The following is a 24474-nucleotide window of genomic DNA, read 5'->3' on the forward strand; positions in this document are numbered from 1 at the left end:
TCTTTTCTTCTTCCTTACTTTGCCCTTTTTAGCCCTCCCCTTGGACCTAGCCCCAGCAAATCGCGCAATCAAAGCCCTCTTCAGCCCTGGTGCAGAAGTTGTAACTTGACATCCAGCCTCATCCTTGCTATGATGACGAACCATAATTAGACCAGAAGCTAACCTTAGGGGTCCGTGTTGGCAACCTCTTCCATTAGCCGCCAGCCATGGAGTACCTACGCCGTCTATCTTACCACACTTTCGCCTCCTGCCTTCATTGGGGATCTCGCCCTCGTCGCATTCTGCTATTACGGCACAAAAGAGTGGAGTGAGGAGTCTCGCATGTTCGCACTGAAATCATTAGTTACGTGGATGTTTGTTAGCAAATTCATCAAGCTTCTCGGTCATTACATTCGATATCCAGTGGATTTCCTCCTTCTCCCAGTTTCGATATTGTTCGGATATTTCCACGGACTAATAAAGCTTTACGCTGCATTTACTCTGAATGTGGTAAGTACCACTTCTCCTTGCTCCGTTCCCAGCGAAGTACAGACACATGTGGGTCAGCTAGTTTTACCAACGTTACTTGAACGTCTTGCACACAGTACCTGGCACTGGCGGGGGTTATTGGCAGTTGTTCTAGCCCTTCCTTCTTCATTCCGAACAGCCCCTTCGTTTGCCCACCCTGTAAATCTCCACCTCAAACGTGTGGGTTTCAGGCTAAGTGGGTCTACCGACTTGGTTGGCTGATATTGTGCAGTCCGTCACAAGCGAGCACCAAAATAGCGTCCTTCTCCTTCCATCTCTTACTGTGTTTTGTACCAAGCGATGCCACTCTCTTGCAGGCAGGAAACACTTCCTCTATCATTCAATCGCTGACATGAATGTACTGTTGCAATTCAGACCACATGGGGCACCCGCGATGGTGCAGATGCTAGTGATGCCGAACGAATGCGGGAGAAGCCAGGCGACGAGAAGAATGCGTGGGCAAAATATCCTCTGTTCTGGATCTCGAAGCAATAATATTTTGGACTTTTGTTACGTATGTCCTGACGCCCTTACCACAAAAATCAGCAAAATGCAGAATTTTTCGGACCTGGCCGTATAAAATACGATTCTTTGTATTGCGGAAATTTGATACTGCAACAAAGACCTCCAGCTCCCCACTCCAAGCCCGCACGCTACTGTGCTGGCCTCTTACATTAGCTTATGGAGCCATCCACTCTGTCCCATGCTTCGATGCAGCATGCCAAATCTGGAAGCAACGATTTTCGTTGTCCAAGCCACGATGGAACGTGACAAATGCACGACATGCAATTTACTTTTTCTTACTCCGTCCTTGTCCGTTTCAAGGATGGACCGACCCGTCCCGTTAACAGCCCCAGTCGGAAGCGGTGCATTAACCTAGCCATGCTTCCAGGTCCTCAACGATCATTTGCTTTTTCCCTTTCTGGTTCGACTTCCGGCTCAAAAAATATACCCCTATTTCGTTGTTACTTATTGGCGTCGGCGCACTTGTGATCGTCGAAATCACAATCAGCATCCAATGTCTTGCAAATCGTTGTCATTTCTGCTCTTCAATTTTCGATTTATTTTTAATACCGTTTCTATTTCTTTTCGTTTTCGTTATCTCTTCCTTCCTTCCTATGTCTTATTTTCTTTTCAAATTTTTTCATTACTATTTTTGACCATCACCGGATTCTAAAACATGACGATAATCACGAATCTTCTTGTTATTACGATCGAATTTACCAAAAAATCACGACAGTTTGGGCAATGAGAAAATTCGACAACAACAAAAGTATAGAGCTTTGGGAATAACAGAACCACATTTCTTTGGGTCTTTTCGCCTTTTTGTCTCTTCAGTTCTTATTTAACTACCAAAATTACATGGTTCAGGGTTGGAGCGATTTAATACTAATGTCTCCATGACACGGGAACAGACAAAGAAGGAATATTATTTTATGCTCAGCTGAGAGCTTATCTGTTTTATCTTATTTTATTTTTCAATCTGCATTCTCTTGATGCCTCTTTCAATTTCTTTCAAAATTCGATAACGTAATAATGGTCTTTTCTTCAATAGTTACTACCTCGGATTCTTGTCTCAACCTCATGTTTACATTTCTTTCAAAAAGTTCTGGTTAGGAATATAACAATTTCAACTCTGTTTTCTTATCTTGTCTGATATATTGATGTTTGTTTATATCTCTTGATATATATATACATACTAGTATATATTACTCACTTTATTCTTATCCTACTGCATTCAATACCCAAGTTGTGTTACAAGGAGCATGTCTGGCAGAAAAATCCCACGTCTGTTGATATTTCATGTATTGAGCATTCTCTTTAATCGATTTGCAAATTCCTGAGTTTGTCTGTTCCCTTTTATGGCCCTTTTTACCCACATTCCTGGCCGATGTAATGTGGCGATGTCGAGCAGAGGGAAAGGAATCCATTATTCGTTTTAATCAGACAGGAATAAGGGATAGAAATCACAGGTGGCCTAAACCGGATGGGGAAATGTCCTAGAAAAGTGCTTTGTAGTTTAATTTCATATAATAGTGCTATAATTCTTTTCCACAGCTCCCGAATTAACTCCAGTACATGGCATATTTCATGCTGAAGTACTTTTCTAGTAGCCGTGATCTCATTTTCATATACAGCCTCCTGCCGTGTTTAAAACTATAATCATGATAACCTGAAAGTAGATAGTCCAAAAAGTAAATAACTTCTGCGCTTTAGAAGTTGATATTTGCGACCACATGGGATTTTTAATATTCCTTTTATAAGCGTGCTCATCATTAGGGAGTTTTCCACTAGAGACATAGTATAAAGTCAGGCAAGGTATCAGCTTCACTTACAACCGAAAGTCGGCCACTCGGGCAAGAGCCCGTATTTCTAAAATAAGGCCTTTGCTCAAGCAGTTTGCCTGTTCGGCAGGTCACTAGTTAGCACAGGGTTCTAAAGCAGAGGGTGCAGAATAGTGGAGGATATTATGTGGACGTAAGAAACCCTGAAATGAAAACAATTCGGAAGCATCAAGCCAACGATTTTATAGCATCGCTAGAGGAATGACGACACGATCATTTTAGTCTGTATCCTGGTGTCAAGGGCGTTGGACACCGTTATGCTCTTTTCTTTTTCTGGAGACATGCATGATCTCATAATTCCCATGATCGCCCAAAAGAATGGACACATTCACCCTAATGCACAAATCATGCGGGACACTTCATTTCCCGCGCATGGGGCGCCATATTTCTGGGGTACTTCAGGGTTCTTAATGGCGTGCGGATACACTGCAGGTACCTTGGAAGATCGGTGAGATGTGAAGCGACGTGCGTATGCCCATGTGTTGGTTGTCAGTTACATTGTAAGTAAGTTTCTTGGTATATTCTGCGCTCGGTTCCCTTCCAGGGATGTCCATGCAATAATAAACCAATGCCATGAATCGAGCTGGATTCCGGTATTGGAAAATACACGACGCAAGGACCCCTCTTCGCAGACTCCTAGATAGAGTCAGTGAATCAACGCCGTGATCTTCGTCTGCTAGTGTTGAAGTGGCTCGCAGGAGAAGTGGTCCAGATGCAGACGAGCAGATGTGCTTGCCTATAAAGGGCGAAGTTATTGCTTTAGGCGTGTCGGGACCATAGCGTGCTCCCAGCACTTGATATCGTTATGCTAAACAGAGAGTTTATTAGACGCTCATGTCTTATCGACAGTTCCCTTTATCTTTCCACGTGGTGGCATGATGTCCATTCGGCAAGAGAAACGCAGCTCTGACTTGCGCGAGTCGAGGTTGCTAGTATATTCGCTCCTCGAGAGGGAGATGCAGGCCCAGGTCAGGCTAATGTAAGCATCAACATGGGGTGGTGTTTGGGATTAGTGACGAAACCAAAAAATTCGTAGGGACTATTCCCCATATCCATAAGGCTGTCCAAGCCGATTTCGAGACCTTGGTTCCATGCGAGACCCGCTTTCTGATATTCCAGGTGTGTTTCAGGTTACTCAAGCTTATTCCAGCTTCATTGCCTTCTGTTTTTTTAACCCCGTTCCGTAAACGGGATCAGTCATTGGGCATTATTTTCTGCAGATGTAGAATTAGTTTCACTATATTGGGTAGCTGCAGTGATCCAGAGGACTGGAACGGAACAGGTTTCAATACAAGAAATTAAAAAGGAGACCTGACAAGAGGGCGATATGTGAGAATCCCAAGTGCCATAGCTTCTTGACACCTACTCAAAGGGTAAACACATAAACAGCTTTTAATAAACCATCCTGCTGTCCAGCCAGATTGGAAAGTTAAGGCTCACACCATTGGAGAGAATGTCTGTATTCTCTTTTTACAGAAATATCTGAAACCCCTTGCTGTGAGGCAAGGTCAATGACACAACATAAGACATTAAAAGCATATATTTCAAGATTGCATTCATCGCGAAAGGTTCAGGGGGATTGGGTCAATGGAGAATGGAAAGACACTACTAGCTGCTCGTTCGCATCAGTTCAGCATTTTAATAAGTTAGGAATCCACTTACGATCTTCCGGTGGCTTTGCCAGTTGACTGGCAAGCACATTTAACCAATGTGCCCATGAAACAATTGAAATACTGTTGTTTAAACAGACGGACAATTCCATGCAGCAGATACTAGTTCCAGCATCTATCCCAAGCTCTGGGAGTATTCCCTTTGCCCCGAATTGCCACAGAATTGGTCCCAAAATAATTGCATATATCTTTGCAATGAGGCAAGTCATGGCAAAGCACCTTATGTCAGAATATCTTTTGTCTTGCGGTGCTTCTGGAGTTTCAGCGCGGCCGCCCCAACCCACCAAAGAATCCATGGATGAAATCATAGTCATGTGATTTGTCAAGATAATCCATCATTGGTAGAAATTGACATACAGGGGATTAAACAATCACTGCCAACTCAAGCTTTCTTTTGATATGAAAAGAATAACAACTCTCCGAACTGGGCAGTAAGTCTGGTCATTGACTTTGAAAGGCCCATGTATAGATGTCAAATGCAACGGGAGTGAACTCTCAAAAAACCTATAAGAGCATGCGGACTCACTCAGGGAGGGTGGACAAACAGTGGCAAGGCATTGGACATTACAGTGAGCCACACACACCCTTGGTTGTCATTGTAGTGATTGTACTGTACAAAAATAAGTAAATAACAACAATAGATAATCATAGCATACAAAATGAGACTTAATTCATGTCTGTCATAACCTCCTCAAGATATTATTCGTTGACCTTTTTTTGTGATGGGAAAGTTTGTGGAACCCTTTGCTAACAACCCCAGCTCGCCAAAATTTCCTTCGGAGGAAGGCGCAAGGTTCCGTTGTTGCGTAGCTTTTCTTGAAAAAATGTTTTTTTTTTTTTTTTTCAGAGACCTGATTCCGAAAATGGCACTTCCGCTCAGATCATTCAATATAGCATATCCGGCTTCATCACAAGCAGAGCTCCGAATTTCGGGAGAAATAGTTGGCACTCAATTGGGGGCAGGGAAATCATTGCGTTGAGGTGGTGAGGTTTCATTGTCAAGAGGCAAATAGAGTAATACTACACCAATCAGGTGCCCACTGAGTTGGTTGTGTAGAAAGCACCTAGAGATTCATTGTGTCTGTCTTGTGTACAGCTGGTCTCCTGGTCAATAAGCCTGGCAAGAGAAAATGGCAAATTCTGTGCATTTATCCCAGCTGTGGAATAAACTAGTTGATCAATATCGGCCGCACCGCCTTCCAGACGCTGTTTCTCAACCCCTCTAGTAATATTTTCTCATAGTAGATCCTGAAATGGATGCGTCCATAGGATGAGCATTGAAAGACGAGAATTATCTCATGGATCACCGTTATGGATGCTTGGAAACTGTCACAGCAGAGCGTCCATGTGAAGGGGTGGTCAGATCAAGTGAAGCCTTTGATGGAGATATAATCAGGAACAGCACCATAGACTACGAGCACTCGCCCTATTTTCGCGGCTCCGAACAGGGCTAGGTATGTGTGTTCCGAATCACAAGAAGGCTTTCAGAAACTTCCACTCCACCCTCATGGTTTTCAAGACCGATCTTGCGTTGTAAATTGCAGCAACTGCTTCAATTGGAGATCGCGAAATAGTGAGTATATCGGTTCACAGCTGGCATGCTCCTCTTCCACTTGCAATGAGGTCCCTATCCGACCGGTGAATTGTGCGTGTGAGAGAACTATTGCTTCTTAAACGATTACACCCGGTTGGGGCTGATATTGTAGTTCAGAAAGGGTGACGCCTGCTGTGATGCTCGAAGGCGAAAGTCTTGTGGATTATGTCTGTGATAGACTGTTAACAAAAATCCTTCGGCTTAAGCCATCCGTGGTCATATGGCTAGAAAGCTCAGTCCACCCATCTGAGTAGCTCTTGTTCATGAAATGCAAGCGTTTCTTAACCAAATCTCTCTGCACTTCTAGAGGAATGCGTACGCTGGCTAGTGGGGAGAAGGAGGAGGATTGACCTTGTAGCTGCAGGAACGTACAAGAAAGCAAATGATTCCACAAAAGGTGAGCAAGATGTAGTAGAAGATAGAAACCCAGTGAGGAACAAGGGTTGGGAGAACCACAGACAAGCCACCAATGTATGCAAGCCACAGACAGAGTGTGGCTGTGCAGATATTACAAATATTGCACAGCCAAATTAATCGTAAAGAATTTCGACGTCCCAACTCCAAAGCTGCCACCATGAAATCAATCCCAAGAATACCTATCACATTTAATACTAGGACCTTTTTAGGTCTAACCGGGGTTAGGGTGCCTATTCCCTCGCGACATATACACTCATCAGCAGCAAAAGCGGCCGTTGCGCATCCCATAAACGTCAGAGGGCCACCTCCAAAGCCCCCGGCTCCGTCTCCCGAATTCGTCTCCCGAATTGAGCGGAGAAAGAAGCAATCAGACCTCATACAGCAGGGCAATGTCACAGATTCAGGACAAGGTTCGGCGTCTTCGAAACCGCTGAAAAGACGATTTTGGAAGGATGTGCATGTTAAGGAGGTGGATGGTAAGAAAGACAAGCATCCTTCCTGTTTCCTAGAACATAAATCAGGGGCGTAATGCGCGTGCAATTGAGCTTATTTTTATATTTTATTGTTTTTATTTATTCCTCAACAACGGAATCGTTGATTAGCGTAGAAAATGTTACTGATACGTTAATTATTTATGATTTATGCACAGATGGGTATCAAATCTTCCTAGACTCCCGCGCCGTCCGAACTCCAGCAAAGAAAATCCTCACGATCCCCGCTTCAAAACCACATCTAGCACACGCCATCGCGCTCGAATGGGACCTGCTAGTCTCCGCCCAGCAAGCTCTAAAACAGCACTTAATTCCATTAACCTCCCTCACGGCAAGGGCACAGGATATCGTTGTGGAAGATGCCGCCGGTCAAAATACCATCCGCAACCAAATAACGAAGGCCACAATGCGATATCTAGACACGGACACGCTGCTAAGCTGGGCGCCAGAGAAGAGCATCCATGATCCAGATGTACACGACCTGAATGGGGAGGAGAAATCGGAGAAGTCGCTGCGAGATCTCCAGATTAGAACTGCTCGGCCGATCATCGATTTCCTAACAGCAAAAGTGTGGCCGGGCATTGAGATCAGACCTGCGCTAGAGGAGAATAGCATCATGCCCACACCGCAACTGCCGCTTACCAAGGAGGTTATACGTGGATGGATCTATGGTTTGCCCGCGTACGAGCTAGCTGGGTTGGAAAGGGGTGTTTTGGCGAGCAGAAGTTTGTTGGTTGCTGCACGGTTTGTTATTGAATGGAGTGAGCAATTCCGCCACCTGCAACCGGAGGAGCGCAGGGAGTTTGGCATTGAGCAAGCGGCGGCGGCGTCGACGCTGGAGGTCACATGGCAGACGGATAAGTGGGGGGAGGTGGAAGACACTCACGATGTTGATAGGGAGGATGTTAGGAGGCAACTTGGTTCTGTTGTGCTGCTTGTGGGCGGGGAACAGAGATAGAGGAGGTGGATGACAGCAAGGGCAAGGAGGGGGGTTAGTTAGTTAAGCCATAAAAGTCTTCGATTCGGAGGTTCTAGGTGTGAATGGACATTGTATATTATCATGTGAATTTAAACTTGAATAGACATAAATGACAGGAAGCCGCCTGAATAAACTCCGACCATTGACACGGATGAAGAAGCTTGAAGCTTTGTTCCCAGTGGCATTGGTAAGAGGTCTAAGGACAGAATTTGCCTAGAGACAACTCAATTTGGGCCAGAATCTACCGGTTCAGCTCTGCTGCGGATTCAATAGTATTTTCCACACATTTAACAGTAACAGGTCCCATTATTGGTCTCTAGATTATTGAATCCACGTCATTCAGAGGCGGATTTCTCTGGGCTTGTTGGATTAGGAGGCACACAGACAGACTGGTGTGCGAAGCGTAAGACAGAGCTGGGAATCCCTGCACAGGATGTCCTCTCCATTTGCCAATGGCGAGAAAGCAGAACAGAGGGATCAAAAATCCAGATCCGTTCATATTCGGAGCCGCGTCAACTCGCAACGGGCTTCGCACATGTTGTTTTACTGCGCCATTGTGGCAAAGTTAATGTTGAGAAACTATCTAGTTCATTTAAGGGGGGAAATAAAAACTATGAACAGAGTATCCAACTGGCTTTGGGCGCAGATGGTTTATTTAGGGCAGCGATAACCTCCATTCACCACCACCAGGAATCGGCGCCACAAAGATGATCGGCTGTGTGTCCCAGTTTCCCGCTTCTGCTTCTGATCTCAGGGTCTCTTTGTCGTTTCTCCTGATTCTTCTCTTTACCATTCCTCCAGTTGGCATAGTAGTCAGCCAATTTCAATAGTACCTCTGATTCCATCCTGTACGGACAACCCACACCCTGAAGAAAGGTGCTTTCTCAAGAAGCCGAGAAGAATCGGTGGCATTTCTTTCTATTCAGCGCCGCCTCGGGATAATGGGGGATATGGCAAGGTAAGCAGTTACACGTGCATATCAACAATTTCCTGTTTTTGACGATACTGCTTGATTGTCGAGAAACAGTTCTCTTTGTCACCCGAATACCACCCTCACCCCTTTTCCCTTGCTTGGTTGATGCCTACGCAGTAGGTCAATTGGTGGTTTGAAACTGATGGAGACAAGCTGTTCCTTTGTCCGTTATGCTTCTTAGTCGCAGGGATCACCTACAATTACTGACTACTTATTTCCTCTAGCCACAAACGTTCTAAGAGTGCCCGCGCACTTGCCCTGCTGCATCGCGATAAATCCTCCAGAACCTCCAGGGGCGACAATCCCCAGCAAGAGACCGAAGCTCTCGCAGAATCCCCTGGTCAGAATGGCGTTTCAACCACGGATCCCAAGGCTAGCTCCGTCTCGCCAACCAACAAAGCGTTTCGCCTTTCCCACTCTCACTCGCCTTCCATGACTAATCTGCAGGTCACACCTGTGGGGCCCGACGGTGCCCACTTAAGCAGCAGCACAAGCGCTCGGAGCGCCAACCACGGATCTTGTGGCGAGTTGTATACCTGGCAAACTGGTTCCAGCGACGGTCCTGATCAAAGTGCTGATCTTCCCGCGAGGCCCAGCGACAAAGGAGATGAATTGGCCAGATCAGCCATGTCTATCGAACAATCAGTGCGAACTTTTCGTCTCTTCGAAATCCTACGAAGCGGAGATACGACGGCCATCTTCAAAGCAATCAAGGAGTGTGCGGAGTGCAAAGCGCAAGGAACCCCTCCTCTGGGCACCGGCATCCTCCACCTTGCAATACAGTGTGCTGAACCGCAGGTTGTCGAGTATGTCTTATCTAGTAGTGCTGACCTAGATATTAATGCGCGTGACCGAGATGGCAACACCCCACTACATCTGGCTGCTCAGCTGGGCCGAGTCCCCATCGTCCGCGAACTTCTGGAGCGCCCGGATATTAACGATTCCATCGCCAACTATAACGGCCAGATCCCACTAGACCTTGCGCGAACACCAGAGATTTTTCAGCAGCTCCAACTGTCGCGATCTCTATTTCTGGACAGCAAGACAAAAGAGATCAAGTCCCTGATTGGCCAGGGCGACTACGAAAAACTAGAACGTCTGTTGGTCGAACCGAGGGTTGAGGGTTTGCTGGATATTAACAGCTTGGATCTGGTCACTGATCGAACAACTGTGATTTCGGGTGGAACTTTACTTCACGAGGCTGCCAGAAGGAAGGATACGAAATTAGTACAAATTCTCTTAATGCACGGAGCTGATCCATTCCGGCGCGATAGAAAAGGGAAACTTCCCCAAGACGTCACAAAGGATGATCGAACTCGTGCTATCGTTAAAAAGTCCCCAGCCGCCGTCATAGCCCAGCGAGGTATTCAGGAAAAAGCAATTTTAGGAAGCTCTGCGGGACAAGGCAGCGGAGGGCGACCGGGATCTGGGGAGACAGCCCTGGTAGGAAAGGATGCCCGAGAGATGAAAGGGTATCTAAAGAAATGGACAAACTACACCAGCGGTTATAAGCTGAGATGGTTTGTATTGGAGGATGGCGTGATGAGTTATTACAAGCACCAAGGTATGTTCTTGGTAGTCAACTGCCATTCAGACAAACCCGTCTATTCCATGATACTTATACTAAATATTCGTAGATGATGCCGGCTCTGCTTGTCGAGGGGCAATCAATATGCGGATAGCGACTCTGCACATGGATGCACAGGACAAAACCCGATTCGAGATACAAGGCAAATCGTCAGTCAAGTACCATCTCAAGGCCAACCACATCGTTGAGGCCAAACGGTGGTTCTGGGCGTTGAACAATGCAATCCAATGGGCGAAAGACGAGGCTAAGGAAGATGACAGACGCCGGACGAGAAATGCGGAAAGCCTAAGACAAGCGAAGATGGAGCAATTTGACAAACAAGGGTTAGATTCCCAAAGCGACTCATGCAGCCTTGTTGGAAAGCCAAACGGAAAAACCCTTGCACCTTCATCATCTCTTGGTATACCAAGCCACGCCGGCTCTAGGTTGAGCCTTCAAACTTCAAGAGAGAGCGCTCAAGGTGAAGATGATTCCACTTCTGGGCCGTACGAATCTACCTTCAGCCCGTCGGACTCCAACCGATTGCCAACCCTTGTCACCACCAGCAACCCAGTCGAAGGAGACCTCGAAGATGACGATTATGGGGATTATGCCAGTAGCCAGGAGATGCAACCTTCGAACAAAGACGCTTTCAATATCACCGCGGAATCTGTTAAACTACAACTGGAGGTGCTGAGCAACGTCTCCGCAGCCCTTCAGGAGGAGAAATTATCAAGTCCTCAAACCCCACTTTCAGAGCCCTCAATAGACCAAGCGTTAACTACTTACCAGCGAGGAGTCAGCAATCTCACCTCCCTCGTAGCTGATTTACTCAAAATTTCAAAGGATCGAGACGCATATTGGCAATATCGGCTAGATCGGGAGGCAGATGCGCGCAAGATGTGGGAAGACAGTATGGCTCGGGTTGCCCAAGAACACGAAGAACTTCAAAGTAGGATTGGGGAATCTGAGGAAAAACGAAAGAAAACTAAGAAAGCGCTCAAGGAAGTTCTTGAGCACCCCTCGGCTTCAACTAGTCGTCCTATCAGCCGACGCCTGTCGCATGTCCAAATTCAAGATGCCCTGGAAGCCGTCGTTGAAGCAGGCTCCGAAACTCCCCCCTGTCTCGATCAGGAATTGGCGAGGAAGCGGTCCATAATTACGGAACTAACAAAGTTTTCTGATTCTGAATCTGATGCAGACGAAGAATTCTTTGACGCTGTAGATGCTGGCGAAGTGGAAGTTATTGAAGTTCGACGAGGAAAGCCAGTAGAGGCAGCGGAAGCGATTTCTGATCTCCGAACTTTGAAATACCAGGAGATTGCCCATTCATTTAAGGGATATGAGGACCCAGTTAGAGTGAGGCTTAAGATGGATGCTGACAATAGACCCAAGATTTCTTTATGGGTAGGTTTGATTAAGTATTCTCTCCTCAACTACTAACTATCTGCTAACGCTCTACCTCAGGCTATCCTGAAATCAATGATTGGCAAGGACATGACCAAAATGACACTCCCAGTCTCCTTTAATGAACCAACATCGCTACTCCAACGTGTAGCGGAAGACATGGAATACACAGACCTGCTGGACCACGCTGCGGATCTCCAAGACTCAATGGAACGTATGGTTTATGTCGCTGCCTTTGCAGCGAGTGAATATGCATCCACAATTGGCCGTGTTGCGAAGCCTTTCAACCCACTGCTTGGGGAAACGTTCGAATATGTGAGGCCAGACAAAGGCTATAGATTCTTTATTGAACAAGTCAGCCATCATCCTCCTATTGGCGCCGCCTGGGCTGAGTCTCCGAAATGGGATTACTACGTATGTATTTTCCCTCCTTAAAAATACTATTATCATTACTACGTGTCAATTATTTTTGTCCGAATACTGACTTCACTGTAGGGTGAATCTGCTGTAAAATCAAAGTTTTACGGCAAGTCATTCGATATCAACCCTCTTGGTACATGGTTTTTGAGACTACGTCCGGTCAGTGGTGGTGAGGAGCTCTATACGTGGAAAAAGGTTACGTCGTCGGTTGTTGGTATTATTACTGGCAACCCTACCGTGGACAACTATGGGCCTATGGAAATCAAAAATTGGGCCACTGGTGAAGTCTGTATGCTTGACTTCAAACCACGAGGCTGGAAAGCTTCCTCCGCCTACCATGTTTCCGGCAAAGTGATGGATAAGGAGGGATTCACGAAATGGAGCATTGGTGGTCGTTGGAACGACAAGGTCTACGCCAGACACACTCCAGGATACCAAGATTCGGTCACACCGCCAAGTGAGGACCTTCCTCGTCAGCAAGGATCAACGCAGGCATTCCTTGTTTGGCAATGCAACACGCGACCAACCGGTATCCCATTCAACTTAACACCTTTTGTAATCACGTTGAATGCCATCCCCGATAACCTGAAACATCACCTCCCCCCAACCGACACGCGGCTTCGCCCGGACCAACGTGCTATGGAAGATGGCGAGTATGATTTTGCAGCAACGGAGAAACATCGTGTCGAGGAGAAGCAGAGGGCGAAGCGACGAGAACGGGAGGCCAAAGGCGAGGAGTTTGAGCCAAAGTGGTTTACTAGGGGCAAATGTGAGATCACGGGTGAGGAGTACTGGGTTTACAACGGTCGGTATTGGCGGTGTAGAGATGCTGGTGACTGGTCTGTCTGCGAGGATATATTTTAGGGCGTTGTTACCAGGTTTTACCGGTAATTTTTCTTTTTTTTCCCTCGTTATATTTTATGTTTTGTTTTGTCCCTCCAGCCCAGATGTACTACTTTGTTATGCTTTATTAAGGCTTCTAGTATATCGAGCCTAGAATTAGTTGTTCTTTGATGTGTACACTTATATATTTTTTGTGTTCTTCAGGATTATTATAGTCTTCAATAATATAGAAATTCAATTGATGAGATATGATGATTATCAACGAAATAGATCCATACAAAGATTCTAACCACGTGATGTTCAATTGCTTCCAAGATATTTTTTTCCAACGATACCCTCCTCAGCAGCTAGTCAACACAAATATCCCAACATACAACCGGCCATAATTCCCAATAATAATGGAGTTCACTTGTCAAAAATGTGCACAAGCTCTCCGACTGGGATTTCGGCCACATATTTCTTCAATCCGAGCGCGGACCCTACCCCACCTCAAACGACGATATCACCGACCAAACACGCAGGCATCCAGTTTTCACCGTCAAGCATGCTCAGTATCACGGCCTAGTAATATCAACACTGGAACTATCATAGCAAGATCCGTATCGTCGTCAGTCAGTCAAGTGGCTGCGGCAGACCCTTCCGCAGCGTACAATGCAAAACCCCTATTAAAGCCTGACAACCTCTTCCACTCATTTACCAACTCCCCCTCTCCCGAAATCCGCCAGCGTGCAGCCTTCATAAAGCAGAATGCTTTCTGCCCACACCCAAGTCATCGACAGACGCGCGTTCCTACATCTCCTCATGACTCCGAATCGAGAAAGTCCCCCGAAGCCAGCAGCGATAGCCAACCACCAGCACACTCTCAATTCGAGTGCCCGGACTGCGGCGTACCGATATATTGCTCCGAGGGCCATTGGATGGATGATTTTGAAGCACACCTGGAAGTATGCGAAACCATCCGACAAATAAATGAGGATGATCATGACCTGCGGTCTCGCCGGTTCTTCTCAGAGTTTAACTACCCCGGCCTACAGGAGGATGACTCTATAGTGAATATGACAAATTGGGATACGTTTTTGTACACCAGGCAGTTCGATGCTATTAACAATGATAGACACATGAGGCAGGTAACAAGATTGCTCACGTACCCTGTCACCATTGCAAGTGTGCTGCATGAGCTTAGCCCATATAATATTCGGAAAGGAGGCCGATTGACCCCAGAGGGATTAAAAAGTTTGAGCGGTATGTACATCCGAGGCTAGCCAGCCAGCTTATCAACAAAATGAAATACGTGTTCAGCGGTGAGCACGAGTTCTTTCAAGAATAAAATTACTAATTGGCACTCTCAGCACTCCGCTATACACTCCATCCGCCCAGAACCGGTGAGGGGTCAAAAATGGCTGGCCTCCGTGTGAAAGCACCCCCCGTCCGCATCTTTATTCTAGGCGCACGCGCCGAATCTTCACTTCCCCGCGACGTCTGGCTACAACTCTCCTACCTCTTCCCGCGCGCACTCATAAATCTCATCTTTATCGGCCCAGAGAGCATGGCGAATCGGGATGACGAATTCCCGCTTCCCGAACGCACCCCCTCAAACCCGTTCGGCGGCATCGTCGAAGACCGCCTGCACTCCTTGATGAAGATAACCACGTACGTCGATTACTTCCATACAATGCATCAGGCAAACATGTTCCAGCCGTACGACCCTTACTTTGACTGCTTCATGCTGTTCCACCCGGGTCTGGGGCATCCGGCCAGCTCACACGAGTGGGAAGAGACCCTGCCGCATCTGCTGCAGACCAAAGTGCCGATTCTGTGCACCGGATACTCGGAGTGGGATATGCAGAGGGATATGGATTGGGTGATGGAGAAATGTGGCGGGGAGGTTGATATGTTACTGGAGCCCGGGGAGAATAAATTCCGGAGCCTTAGGTGGGATTTGAATGATATGGATCCGCATGATGTCTCCTGTGGAAATTGGGGTCTGTGGGGATTTAGAGGGAAAAGGTGTGTTGCCTGTCTTTTTGCCTTCCACTTTTTTGATTATATCTCCTGTGCCTTATTTCTCTTCTCTCCTTCTTTTCCACTTTGTTTTCCTTGTTATTTTACTTTGTATGGACTTGCTAACCAAGTATTTCTCTCCGTGTAGATATGAAGCTACCTACAAGGAATCAGGGCCGGAGTAAACCCATTGGTGATGTACGTATGTAGTGTATTTGTCTGGACTTTAACTATTGACTTCCTGGATCTGTATTATTGTACTTTTCATTTCGGGAAATGAAGTTCCGCTCATTCATTCTGAGACATTCATTATCCGGAAAAATCCTTGCCCTCCTATTATTTTACATTGTCCTATCCTTCTTTGATCTTCAATGCTTTGTCACCATACACAATTAATTTCTTCCCAATAACCCATCCGGACAGTTCGTAAGTTAAGGTCAGCTAAGCTTTACCTGCCAACGGACCGATTGAGTCGGATCAGCTATCAGGTTTCGGGTAGAGAATAGACACCAAATTGCCATGACGTCATATGGTACAGTATGAATCGTAATAGAATAGTAATACTAGAATACAAGAAGGGGACTCGGCAAGCAAAGAGAAAGTAACAAATCAACAAATGTCCTCCAAAACAGAAACCGCAACCATCGCAAAACTCGACGCGAACCAGCCGAGATATCGTACAAGTAGGTACTGTGCATGGCAATAAACCAAACCAGATCGAGCGCAGGTCTATGTATAAATGACAGTCGCGAAACAAATAGGGTATCGTCCCAAAAAACCGCAGAAATCAATAAACAAAGACGAGGAATTGAGGACAGGCAAAAAGGAAGTAAAAAAAAAAAAAAAAAAAAACAAGTCATCACAATCATATCAACATAACAGCTGCAATAACCAACGAAGACATAACCCAATACCCGCCCAGTCTCGATAACATAGGAGGGGCAACGACGACACCACTGTCTTCCTGGATGGAAGGGTCCGGATTCGTCGTTCCATTTGCCAAGGTGCCATTCACATATATAGTCGTCGATCCATCATCTTTCGGGACAACTCTAACTGTCGTGGTATTCTCCGGCATGCCATATTGATCCTTCGGACTGAGCAGCTGATCGATATAAGTCGCATTATCGTTCTTCTCGCAGCCGCAGACGCTGAATTGTTGGCAGAGACATTCAATGGGGATCCGAGTCGTGTTGGCGTTGGGCTCAGAGGTGTTGCGATAGTCAAAATAGCCGATGTGATAGGCGTGGGCACCAAAGAGCCACAAACCGGGAAAGAATGCGAGGGCGGCGAGTGGGAGGAAGGCGAACGGAAGAAGCCCTTTCCGCGAAGCCTTGCCAGCTGTGTAGGGGACTGAGGCGCCACCGGCATAGAATCCGCCTCCGCCAAACGAGCGAGGAGTTCCAGAGCCAGATCGCGAAGAACCGCCGAGATTACTGCTCAGAGGAAGGAGGGTCAGCAAATATCCGGATTGAGCAAAGCCTGGCAAAAAGAATTTTGAATGAATAGGTACATACCTTGAAGCGCGGGCACCAGGCGAACTTGAGCTTCCCCGGCCTCCCGCAGCCCCTCCACCACCCTTGGGTCCTCCCCCACCACTGCGGCCTCCCCTTCCCCCGCCAGACCTTCCGCCTCCGCCCCCACCACCCCTTCCACCTCCTCCACCCCCTCTGCGTTTTTGTAGGTCAGAGAACTTGGACCGGGCAGCGATGAGGGATGGGTCAAAAGCGTTTGGAACAGCAAGGGCTGATACATCGACGTCCGTTGAAATGATATTGCGCGGCGCGACTGTGGAGGAGAACGACAGGAGCGTGCAAAGCGCAAGGCCGTACGAAAATTTCATGGCTTCAAACGAAGGAGAGTGATCGCAATGGATAGGGACAAGATAACTATACCACGGGAAATTTTTTTTAAACGTATGTCCAAGTTATGTATCTGTTACTGGGTCGGAGATATCGTAATTGAGGTTTCAAGATTGCGAGAAACGTGTGGGTTTTAAACAATAAAGAGAACAAAGGGGCCAACTTCTGGGAAGTTGGTGGTGAGGATAGTGGAGATTAGTTCCGTTGCTAGAAGGAAAAGGCGCACTCTCGGGTTGTTCTCGTAATGAAACGAAGGGGAACTTCCGCTGAATCCTCAGATGCGCCTGAACACTTGATCTCAGGGTCGAATTGCTTCTTCATCCAACACAATCAACACTGCCTCGGAGATCGGTCGCGTGTTGGCCCCAAGGAACGCCTGGAAATACGGGCAAAGACTGATTGCACCAGTCGATAATCATATGGCGGTTTCCATTAACTATGCCATTCGTGTTCCCCATCATCTGTCATGGCCCGAAGTGCGAGAAGAAAGAAAGTTCTTTGCCGGGGCCAATTGGCCCTCCGCTTCGGGGGCGTGGCATGGCGCACAGCCTCATGCTACAGTGTCCCTAAAGAGTTGCTAAAGTGAAATCTTGTCGTTAGTGAACTAACTAAACCTGGATGAATCACCCACAACCCGCGGGTCTATTCTGCCCTGTCTGCCCCTTCACAGTGACACTGGACGCATGGCAGTCTCCTTCATCGCGGTCGAGGTAATCCATCCGCACGGTTGATAGATACTATTCCAAACATCATCGGTCACCTGACTTGTCCAGGTCGCTTCTTCTCTCTATTGCAGTCATTACAGTCGGTGGTCTCGGCGAGCAGCAGGCGTACTCCATCTGTGCACCGCTCTTGATCAGGAAGTTGAAACGATGGCAGTGGCAGAGCAAACAGAATACCCACAATCTCGCACTGCCAAAAATCCCTCGCTCTCCTTGGTCTCCACACGCAGCATGCCACACAGCACACGGCACAGCATCGCTAGCATGTCGAAACCTGCCATCCCTGACGCTGCGGAATTCGAGAATGCTTCTCGAAGATCGCCTGACCCTTCTTCCCCACAAAAGCGCCAATTACTACTGCTGCCAAGTTGCATAACCCATACCTGATTCTGATGGCGAAACTTGTCCTGGAGGCATAAGCGCGCAGTGGCAAGGCGAAACTCCGCGGTCTATCAAAGTCGGTAACGCTAGCTTTTCAGGCAACCGGAAAACATTTTGGGTTGAATCATCGTCGACCGGAATGAACATATCTATGCCGGCCTCAATGCTGGTTCACCGGGATACGAGAAACAAGATCAAAATCTTTTGTGGGAGCTGGGGGTTAAAAAATGATTTCGCGTAGGGGGCAGAAGACCTATCCCTATTTCCGTTCGTCTTCTTTTCGTGCCATATCTGCGGGATTCATATTGCCTGTGGGAGTGAGAACATCTTCAAGGGTCTGGTCCGCCTTGTCTGCTTCCACTCCCAGGCGCACCCACATCACGTCGAAGGGAAGGGTTGTCGTATGTCAGAACAAGAGCAATACCCGAATATCCAGCTGTTCCTCCAATTTTCGTTGAGATCACGAACCCTTCACACAGCGAAGGACAATCAACATACCTTACACGTCTTGTGTGCATGTTGGTTGGAGCTGGATTTTGGATTCAAGCACCATGCATTCATGTCCAGAGAGGATATTATTTTTGCTTCCTCAGACGCTTTTTGCTGTTCTCTCCTGGCATGTTCTGTCTTTGCTTGCATTGCGAAAGCAAACCACCTTTTAAAAGAACCCTCATAGTTCATGTTTTCTGGGCTTTCTCTCATCTTCCGAGTAGAGATGGCTTTTCCACAGATGAGCATGACTCCTTGCGTCCTACATTCCGAATAAAACTTCTAGATGTTATCAACTCAGCATTCTAACCACAGTTGGTAGTATTGTCGCTATTACCAATTCTGATCAATAAAATATATTTCATTCTCGTGTTAGCTTCCGAATGGGTCCCTATTAAATAAGTCTATTCGTATATACATCAATGTAGTCCTAACATCCACATTGATAAACCCATCAAGATCTTCCCAAATCACAATTTGCTTGACGTCCCTTCGCTCTCATCGGGTATCTTTACGACGACCTTCCCCCAAGTCTCTCGTCCGCCTAGCGCCTGTAGCGCCTTTGGGACACTCTCCAGACCGACGAAGCTTTGATCCGTGAAGCTCGTCCCCCTAAACTTGCGCTGCCTAATCAACTCAAAGATGCCATCCCAAACCACTCCCACTGTGTCCTTCTCGAAATTTACATACTGGCCCCAATGCAACCCCATGATACTAACGTTCTTCAACAATACCCGATTCAGCGCAACTTCCTCGATCTTTCCCGCTGCAAACCCAATCACCAACAGCCGCGCGTTCCAGGCTACGCACTTGAGACTCTGATCAATCATCCCCACAGGGTCATACACAATATCGACGCCAGCCTTGCCATTCCCCGTCCGTTTCTCCGCACATAATTTCTTCACAGCATCCGGCCACTTAGAATCCTTGTAGTCAATCGTGTAATCTGCCCCGAAGGACTTGGCGATCTGTCTCTTCCTGTCTGACCCCGCTGTCGCGATAACGGTTGCCCCCTTGGCCTTTGCAACCTGTACCGCAGCTAGGCCCACCCCGCCTGCTGCGGCGTGCACAAGCACCCAATCCCCGCTCTGCACATTCGCCCGCGTTACGAGGCCTCCATAAGAGGTCGGCGCGGTGATGAAGAGGCCTGCTGCGTCCTCGAAGCTCCAGCCTTCAGGCACCGGTCTCAGCGCAGATTCGTGGGCAAGAATGTGTGTGGCATAGGCGCCCTGAGAGGCTCCGAAGACACGATCGCCGACTTTGAACTTTGGTGAGCTGGCAGCTGTGGGCGGGCTGAGAATTGTCCCGCCAAATTCCATGCCGGATATCCATGGCAAAGGCGGCTGGTGTTGATATTTCCCTTGGATTTGAAGGAGGTCGAAGAAGTTCGTACCGGCGGAGTGAATTTCTATGAGGTATTTGTCTGCAGAAGGGGTTGGAGTTGGGAGCGTTGTGACCGTCAGGTCGAGAGGGCCCTAGATTTATTTATTAATTCATTTTCAACAGATAAAGGTATATTGACTTCCACCCAGCGGACAAGGGTAGGATTGCTGAGTATATCGCAAGCCGTTCATACCTTCACATATTCTCTTACTTGGATTGCGCGCATGGTGAAATAGGGCCAGCTAGGATTGCACAAAGAAACCAACTGTCTCTCACCCTGTCTCCGCTGAAATACAGCTCCAGTCCCTGCGCAAGTCGGGATTCGGGAGCGAGAATGTCCCAAGCAAGGTCAGAGATGCCGAGGTTCGGCAAAAGTCCCCTCTTGACTGAAGGAGTAAACAGACTCTGTCTCACAATTTGAATATATGGCAACATCAATTGCTATGTGATTGATATCTTCTCAAGGTTTTGTGAAGAGTGGCTCAACCACACTTGTCAAAATATAGTATTTACTAATATTATTTATATCTAGGTATATTGATATAGACATTTAGCACACTGTTTATGAGAGATAACATTCCCATTTTACTAGTAGAGATGAGCACGCAAAGCCTACAAGTTTTCTCAAATCCGGAATGGGAATAGCAGCATTGTCCGATATGCAATGCACAATGTTTCATGTACACGTTTTCTCATTTCATTTCATATAGGAATACAGGGAAATCAGTTTCTCTGCGACGTTTAATGCCCTCAGTTATCTTCCCCCACATAACATCATGCTCGTGGATATATGTGTCTCCGATGAAGAGATGGTGGTCCGGCATACGACGTAAGATAAATGGAACCCGGCCTCCAAAAAGCACACAGACTTCATCACCAGGACGCATCATCTGAGGGCCGATACCTAAATAATCCTTCTCTGTAATATAGAAGCGGCGATGGAAACATACAGATCTCACACCATGCTCGAATCGATCAGCATCAGCTCCTCCTTCACCAGCATCCACAGTCGCAAGGCTGCAAAGGTGGTCAAGGAGAATGTCCTTCTGAGGGCCGTATGTTATTGAAAGGTTATCGGCTATAAGGATGTTGGATAGAAGGTACGCAGCAGCGTCCGCTTTGCCCTGCTGCATAAACCTCTCTTTTGTTAAGCCATCCTTATCCCCCATCAGCTGATTAATATCCCCAATTGCCGCTCCCAATGGGGCCGCAAGCAATGTAAGGCAGAAGGCCATTACCAGAGGGGTTTTGTCATGGTACACAGCCATCTGGGCTTGGTCTATCGGGAAGCTGAACATTTGATCCCACAAGCCTTGAAAGGGAAATGAGCCAGTGAGTCTGTATTCTAATACCTCGCTGACAGATTTAACTCTATCCACATGGAAGCCGCGTAACTGGAGTGAGTTCGGCCTTAGAGGCTCCTTTGAAAGCGGCATATCTTCAGCCTCTGCAAAATAACGAAAATGGCCGTCACAAAACCCAGCAAGAAAGCAACCTGCGTCGAAGACACTGCACTGGCGGGGTTGAAACCATTTCGGAATCCAGGATGGGAAGTCGCTCTGAGCTGGGTCATCCGTGTGCTGCACATGCGACAACACAGTAAGAACCCTAGGGCTCTTCCTGATTAAAAATCTGGTAAGATCTCTGTATACCTCAAGCAAATTCTTATTATAATCAGGCCGCAACACCTTGTGTCTGAGGATGTCGACATCCGGGCCGAGGTTATTAACACGCTTTGCTATGCCGATTGCAATTCTGCGGTACAGCATAAGTGCCGGGTTCTGGTCCGAGGTCGACATTGTTTGCGTGAAAGCCATAGTTGGCTCTAAGCCTTCATCGGATATCCCCAATATTGAAAACACCTTGTCCCGTGGATCGGTAACCTTAAAATCTCGCGTTGTTGCGAGCAGCAATGTCAGAGAACCCAATGATCCTTCGACGGCTCCACGGCGAAGTTCGCTTGAAGGTTGCCGGACCATGAATATCATATTCCAGAATTCAAATGGCATTCCGAGCAGTATCTGGTCCCGCTTCACATATATATATGGGGTTGTGGCAATGAGGTCAAAGAAATTCATTTCCAGTCCCTCACACCTCGCTATAGCCCACCTGCTTGCAACAACCTCCTGGATGCACCAATTCCGGAGGAAATACGGTCGATCAAACAACTGGTTGAGGTGATCGAACGCCTCTGGAGCTCCTGCTGCCAGTTCAACAACAGCTTTTTGCAAAGCAGCTTTGTCTGCACCGCAGCGCTCCCGCACCACTGCCAGTCGCTCTGCAAGCTCAAAAGCCATCTCCACGCCGGGAGTCCAGCATCCGAGCCATACGACGACTCGCGTAGCATATTTGTATACAAATCGTATATACCTTACTTGTCTTGACCGTTCTTCTATATTTGACTGATCTATGCAGAGTGCATCCACCCAAACTCTTCTCGCTTGCGTTGGCAGCCTGAGGCTACGGAGAGCTGAGTCCAAGTTTGGCTTTATGGCAATTGGTCGTCCATCGACGTGGATGGAAACTTGTTCTGCCTCCGTGCCCCAAACGTAAGAAAGAGCTTCGTAAGGCGGTATAGGCGCGAAATCCGGATCCAACGCATAGGTTAACAGACTTCCATGGAGTGGGTCGTTAGGTTGACCCGAGCTCAGGAGAAGAAGGCGGGTAAAAGGAGGAGTCTTTCCGACTGAGGCAATGGCTGGAAGAGGTTGATATGTATATTGAGGGAAGCTCTCCATGGGAAAGAGTCTTTTTGACCAGTAACTCAAACTTCATTTCACAGGGAGTGGTTGGGAAATTTCGTGCTCGGGCAATCACCCAAGTGTGAAACCGCAAACTCTTCAAAAGGCCTGTCCGCTCCAGAAAAGAGCGAAATATGTGACCAAACCCAATGCACAATAGGCAATTTACTTTGTACGATGTACTGCGTAGAGAGCTATATTCCCGACGGTAAAAGGATGTTGAGATATGTGGTGCACAGCCGCTTATTTCGTTCCTCGTAGTTGCGGGGATCGCTCGGCTGAAAGTAGCGGACAAAATGCCACCAGACACTCCTCTCAAATTTCCTCATAGTCCTTTTCATGTACAGTATTTCTGAAATGGGTACAGAGTTCCCACAAATAAATGTCCTCATTGTCCTTATCAAAGGACGCTTAACTGTTATTTAGATACCCGGCTCAGGAGCCAGGATTTTGACATTGTTTACCACATTTCAGCGACAGCTCAAGATGCCACCCGGATCAGCCGGGAGACTGTGGCCTGCCATACCAAACCCATGAGTTCGTCAGATCCATAATTCACTTTTGCACGATGTGAACAGAATGTCTAAAATCGCTCCATTAATTAATGAAGGTTGACTCGGCCATTTCAGCTTAAAACTGTGTCGAGGCGATCCTCTCAGGAGGTCAGACTTATTGGGATCATTCCGATCTCTCTTGAACTTGCTTTCCAATTATTCAATCAAATATTTCTGAGCTTTTATTTGTTCCCCCAAGACGGCAAATGGGGGTTATTCATTCGTTATGTGTAGCGTTTGTCTTAACATTTGGTATAAATGGATCGGCAGACCTAGGTCAAACAAGGGATTTGAGCAACAGGAGGTGATACTGGAATTAAGACAGACTGAACACTTGATGCTTGAGGCAGCAGACAGGAACACTGAGACGCCTACCAAGAAGGCCATCGGGTATTTTCCTACACTGGGCTCCGAATTTCCTGACATACACAACGTGTGATACAACCAATCTGTGCATCTTAGCATGGCATGAAAGTTGCACAATATTCCAAGGAAGTTTTCTGAAACGCAGCGGGGCAGCGGGGCAGCGGGGTTGCGCAAGAGAGAAGAAATGTGGTCCTGGCCTCATTATGTTGGTGTCTTGTGGTTGCTCAGAAGCGTTATATTCCCTTGCATTGCTTCCATTTAACGTACGCAGTATAACTAGGAGAAGTTCTATGAGACACCAGGTGCAAAGTTGGCAAATACTTTTGCCCTGGCTCCTCTTTGCATCTTATTAGTTTCCTAGGAAAAAAAGAGGAGATGACAGGATTCTGGAGAAATCCGAAGAGCGAAACAATTTTCGAAACACTGGGTCGAAAGACATCCATTTGTATCGATGCTTGACGCCATGTTCTCTGTTATTGTCCAGCATCTCAATAAGTTTACTTATGCTGAGCGCATAAGTTTGCGAGGCGGAACTCGGGCTCTCTTTTTAAATCTTTAGGACTCTGCTTGCCCAGAGATATATAGTTCCATTAATCTCTTCAATGTCGTTAAATCTGACGTAACGGCATAGAATTCGTATATATTCTGGGCTATCAAATGATGCATCGTTATGAAATTTCAAACTTATACCATAAGGTGCGTTTGCCCTGGAATATCTTTCGATTCCATTATTACCGCCTGTAAGCTACGGTAATTGCATCC

The 24474-nt window shown here is 47.1% G+C and overlaps 8 protein-coding genes across 8 annotated transcripts; 4 read left to right on the forward strand and 4 right to left on the reverse strand.

Moving 5' to 3' along the window:
* Positions 1–3730: 3730 nt before the first annotated feature.
* On the forward strand, positions 3731–4840 carry HCBG_00290 (uncharacterized protein; the record flags this gene model as incomplete). The annotated part of the gene is made up of 3 exons (XM_045427340.1): positions 3731–3831; positions 3866–3971; positions 4601–4840. The coding sequence occupies 3 exons, from the start codon at positions 3731–3733 to the stop codon at positions 4838–4840; spliced, it is 447 nt and encodes a 148-aa protein (XP_045291315.1).
* Positions 4841–6667: 1827 nt separating this feature from the next.
* HCBG_00291 (ATP synthase mitochondrial F1 complex assembly factor 2) lies at positions 6668–8254 on the forward strand (the record flags this gene model as incomplete). Its single annotated transcript, XM_045427341.1, has 2 exons — positions 6668–7009; positions 7183–8254. 2 exons carry the CDS (start codon positions 6691–6693, stop codon positions 7980–7982), a joined length of 1119 nt encoding a protein of 372 aa, XP_045291316.1.
* A 690-nt stretch (positions 8255–8944) lies between these two features.
* Positions 8945–13469, forward strand: HCBG_00292 (oxysterol-binding protein; the record flags this gene model as incomplete). The annotated part of the gene is made up of 5 exons (XM_045427342.1): positions 8945–8961; positions 9201–10540; positions 10614–11950; positions 12011–12364; positions 12446–13469. 5 exons carry the CDS (start codon positions 8945–8947, stop codon positions 13232–13234), a joined length of 3837 nt encoding a protein of 1278 aa, XP_045291317.1.
* Positions 13470–13576: 107 nt separating this feature from the next.
* Positions 13577–15503, forward strand: HCBG_00293 (uncharacterized protein; the record flags this gene model as incomplete). Its single annotated transcript, XM_045427343.1, has 3 exons — positions 13577–14455; positions 14563–15220; positions 15363–15503. 3 exons carry the CDS (start codon positions 13612–13614, stop codon positions 15397–15399), a joined length of 1539 nt encoding a protein of 512 aa, XP_045291318.1.
* Positions 15504–15738: 235 nt separating this feature from the next.
* HCBG_00294 (uncharacterized protein) lies at positions 15739–17542 on the reverse strand (the record flags this gene model as incomplete). The annotated part of the gene is made up of 2 exons (XM_045427344.1): positions 15739–16650; positions 16732–17542. 2 exons carry the CDS (start codon positions 17055–17057, stop codon positions 16080–16082), a joined length of 897 nt encoding a protein of 298 aa, XP_045291319.1.
* An 84-nt stretch (positions 17543–17626) lies between these two features.
* HCBG_00295 (uncharacterized protein) lies at positions 17627–18697 on the reverse strand (the record flags this gene model as incomplete). The annotated part of the gene is made up of 4 exons (XM_045427345.1): positions 17627–17642; positions 17976–18129; positions 18182–18345; positions 18678–18697. The coding sequence occupies 4 exons, from the start codon at positions 18695–18697 to the stop codon at positions 17627–17629; spliced, it is 354 nt and encodes a 117-aa protein (XP_045291320.1).
* Positions 18698–19138: 441 nt separating this feature from the next.
* On the reverse strand, positions 19139–20277 carry HCBG_00296 (alcohol dehydrogenase; the record flags this gene model as incomplete). The annotated part of the gene is made up of 2 exons (XM_045427346.1): positions 19139–20143; positions 20245–20277. 2 exons carry the CDS (start codon positions 20275–20277, stop codon positions 19139–19141), a joined length of 1038 nt encoding a protein of 345 aa, XP_045291321.1.
* Positions 20278–20743: 466 nt separating this feature from the next.
* HCBG_00297 (HET domain-containing protein) lies at positions 20744–22789 on the reverse strand (the record flags this gene model as incomplete). Its single annotated transcript, XM_045427347.1, has 1 exon — positions 20744–22789. One exon carries the CDS (start codon positions 22787–22789, stop codon positions 20744–20746), a length of 2046 nt encoding a protein of 681 aa, XP_045291322.1.
* Between the last annotated feature and the right edge of the window lie 1685 nt (positions 22790–24474).

The sequence above is a fragment of the Histoplasma capsulatum genome, assembly GCF_000150115.1.
Source record: "Histoplasma capsulatum G186AR genomic scaffold supercont2.1, whole genome shotgun sequence".
Classification (NCBI taxonomy): domain Eukaryota; kingdom Fungi; phylum Ascomycota; class Eurotiomycetes; order Onygenales; family Ajellomycetaceae; genus Histoplasma; species Histoplasma capsulatum.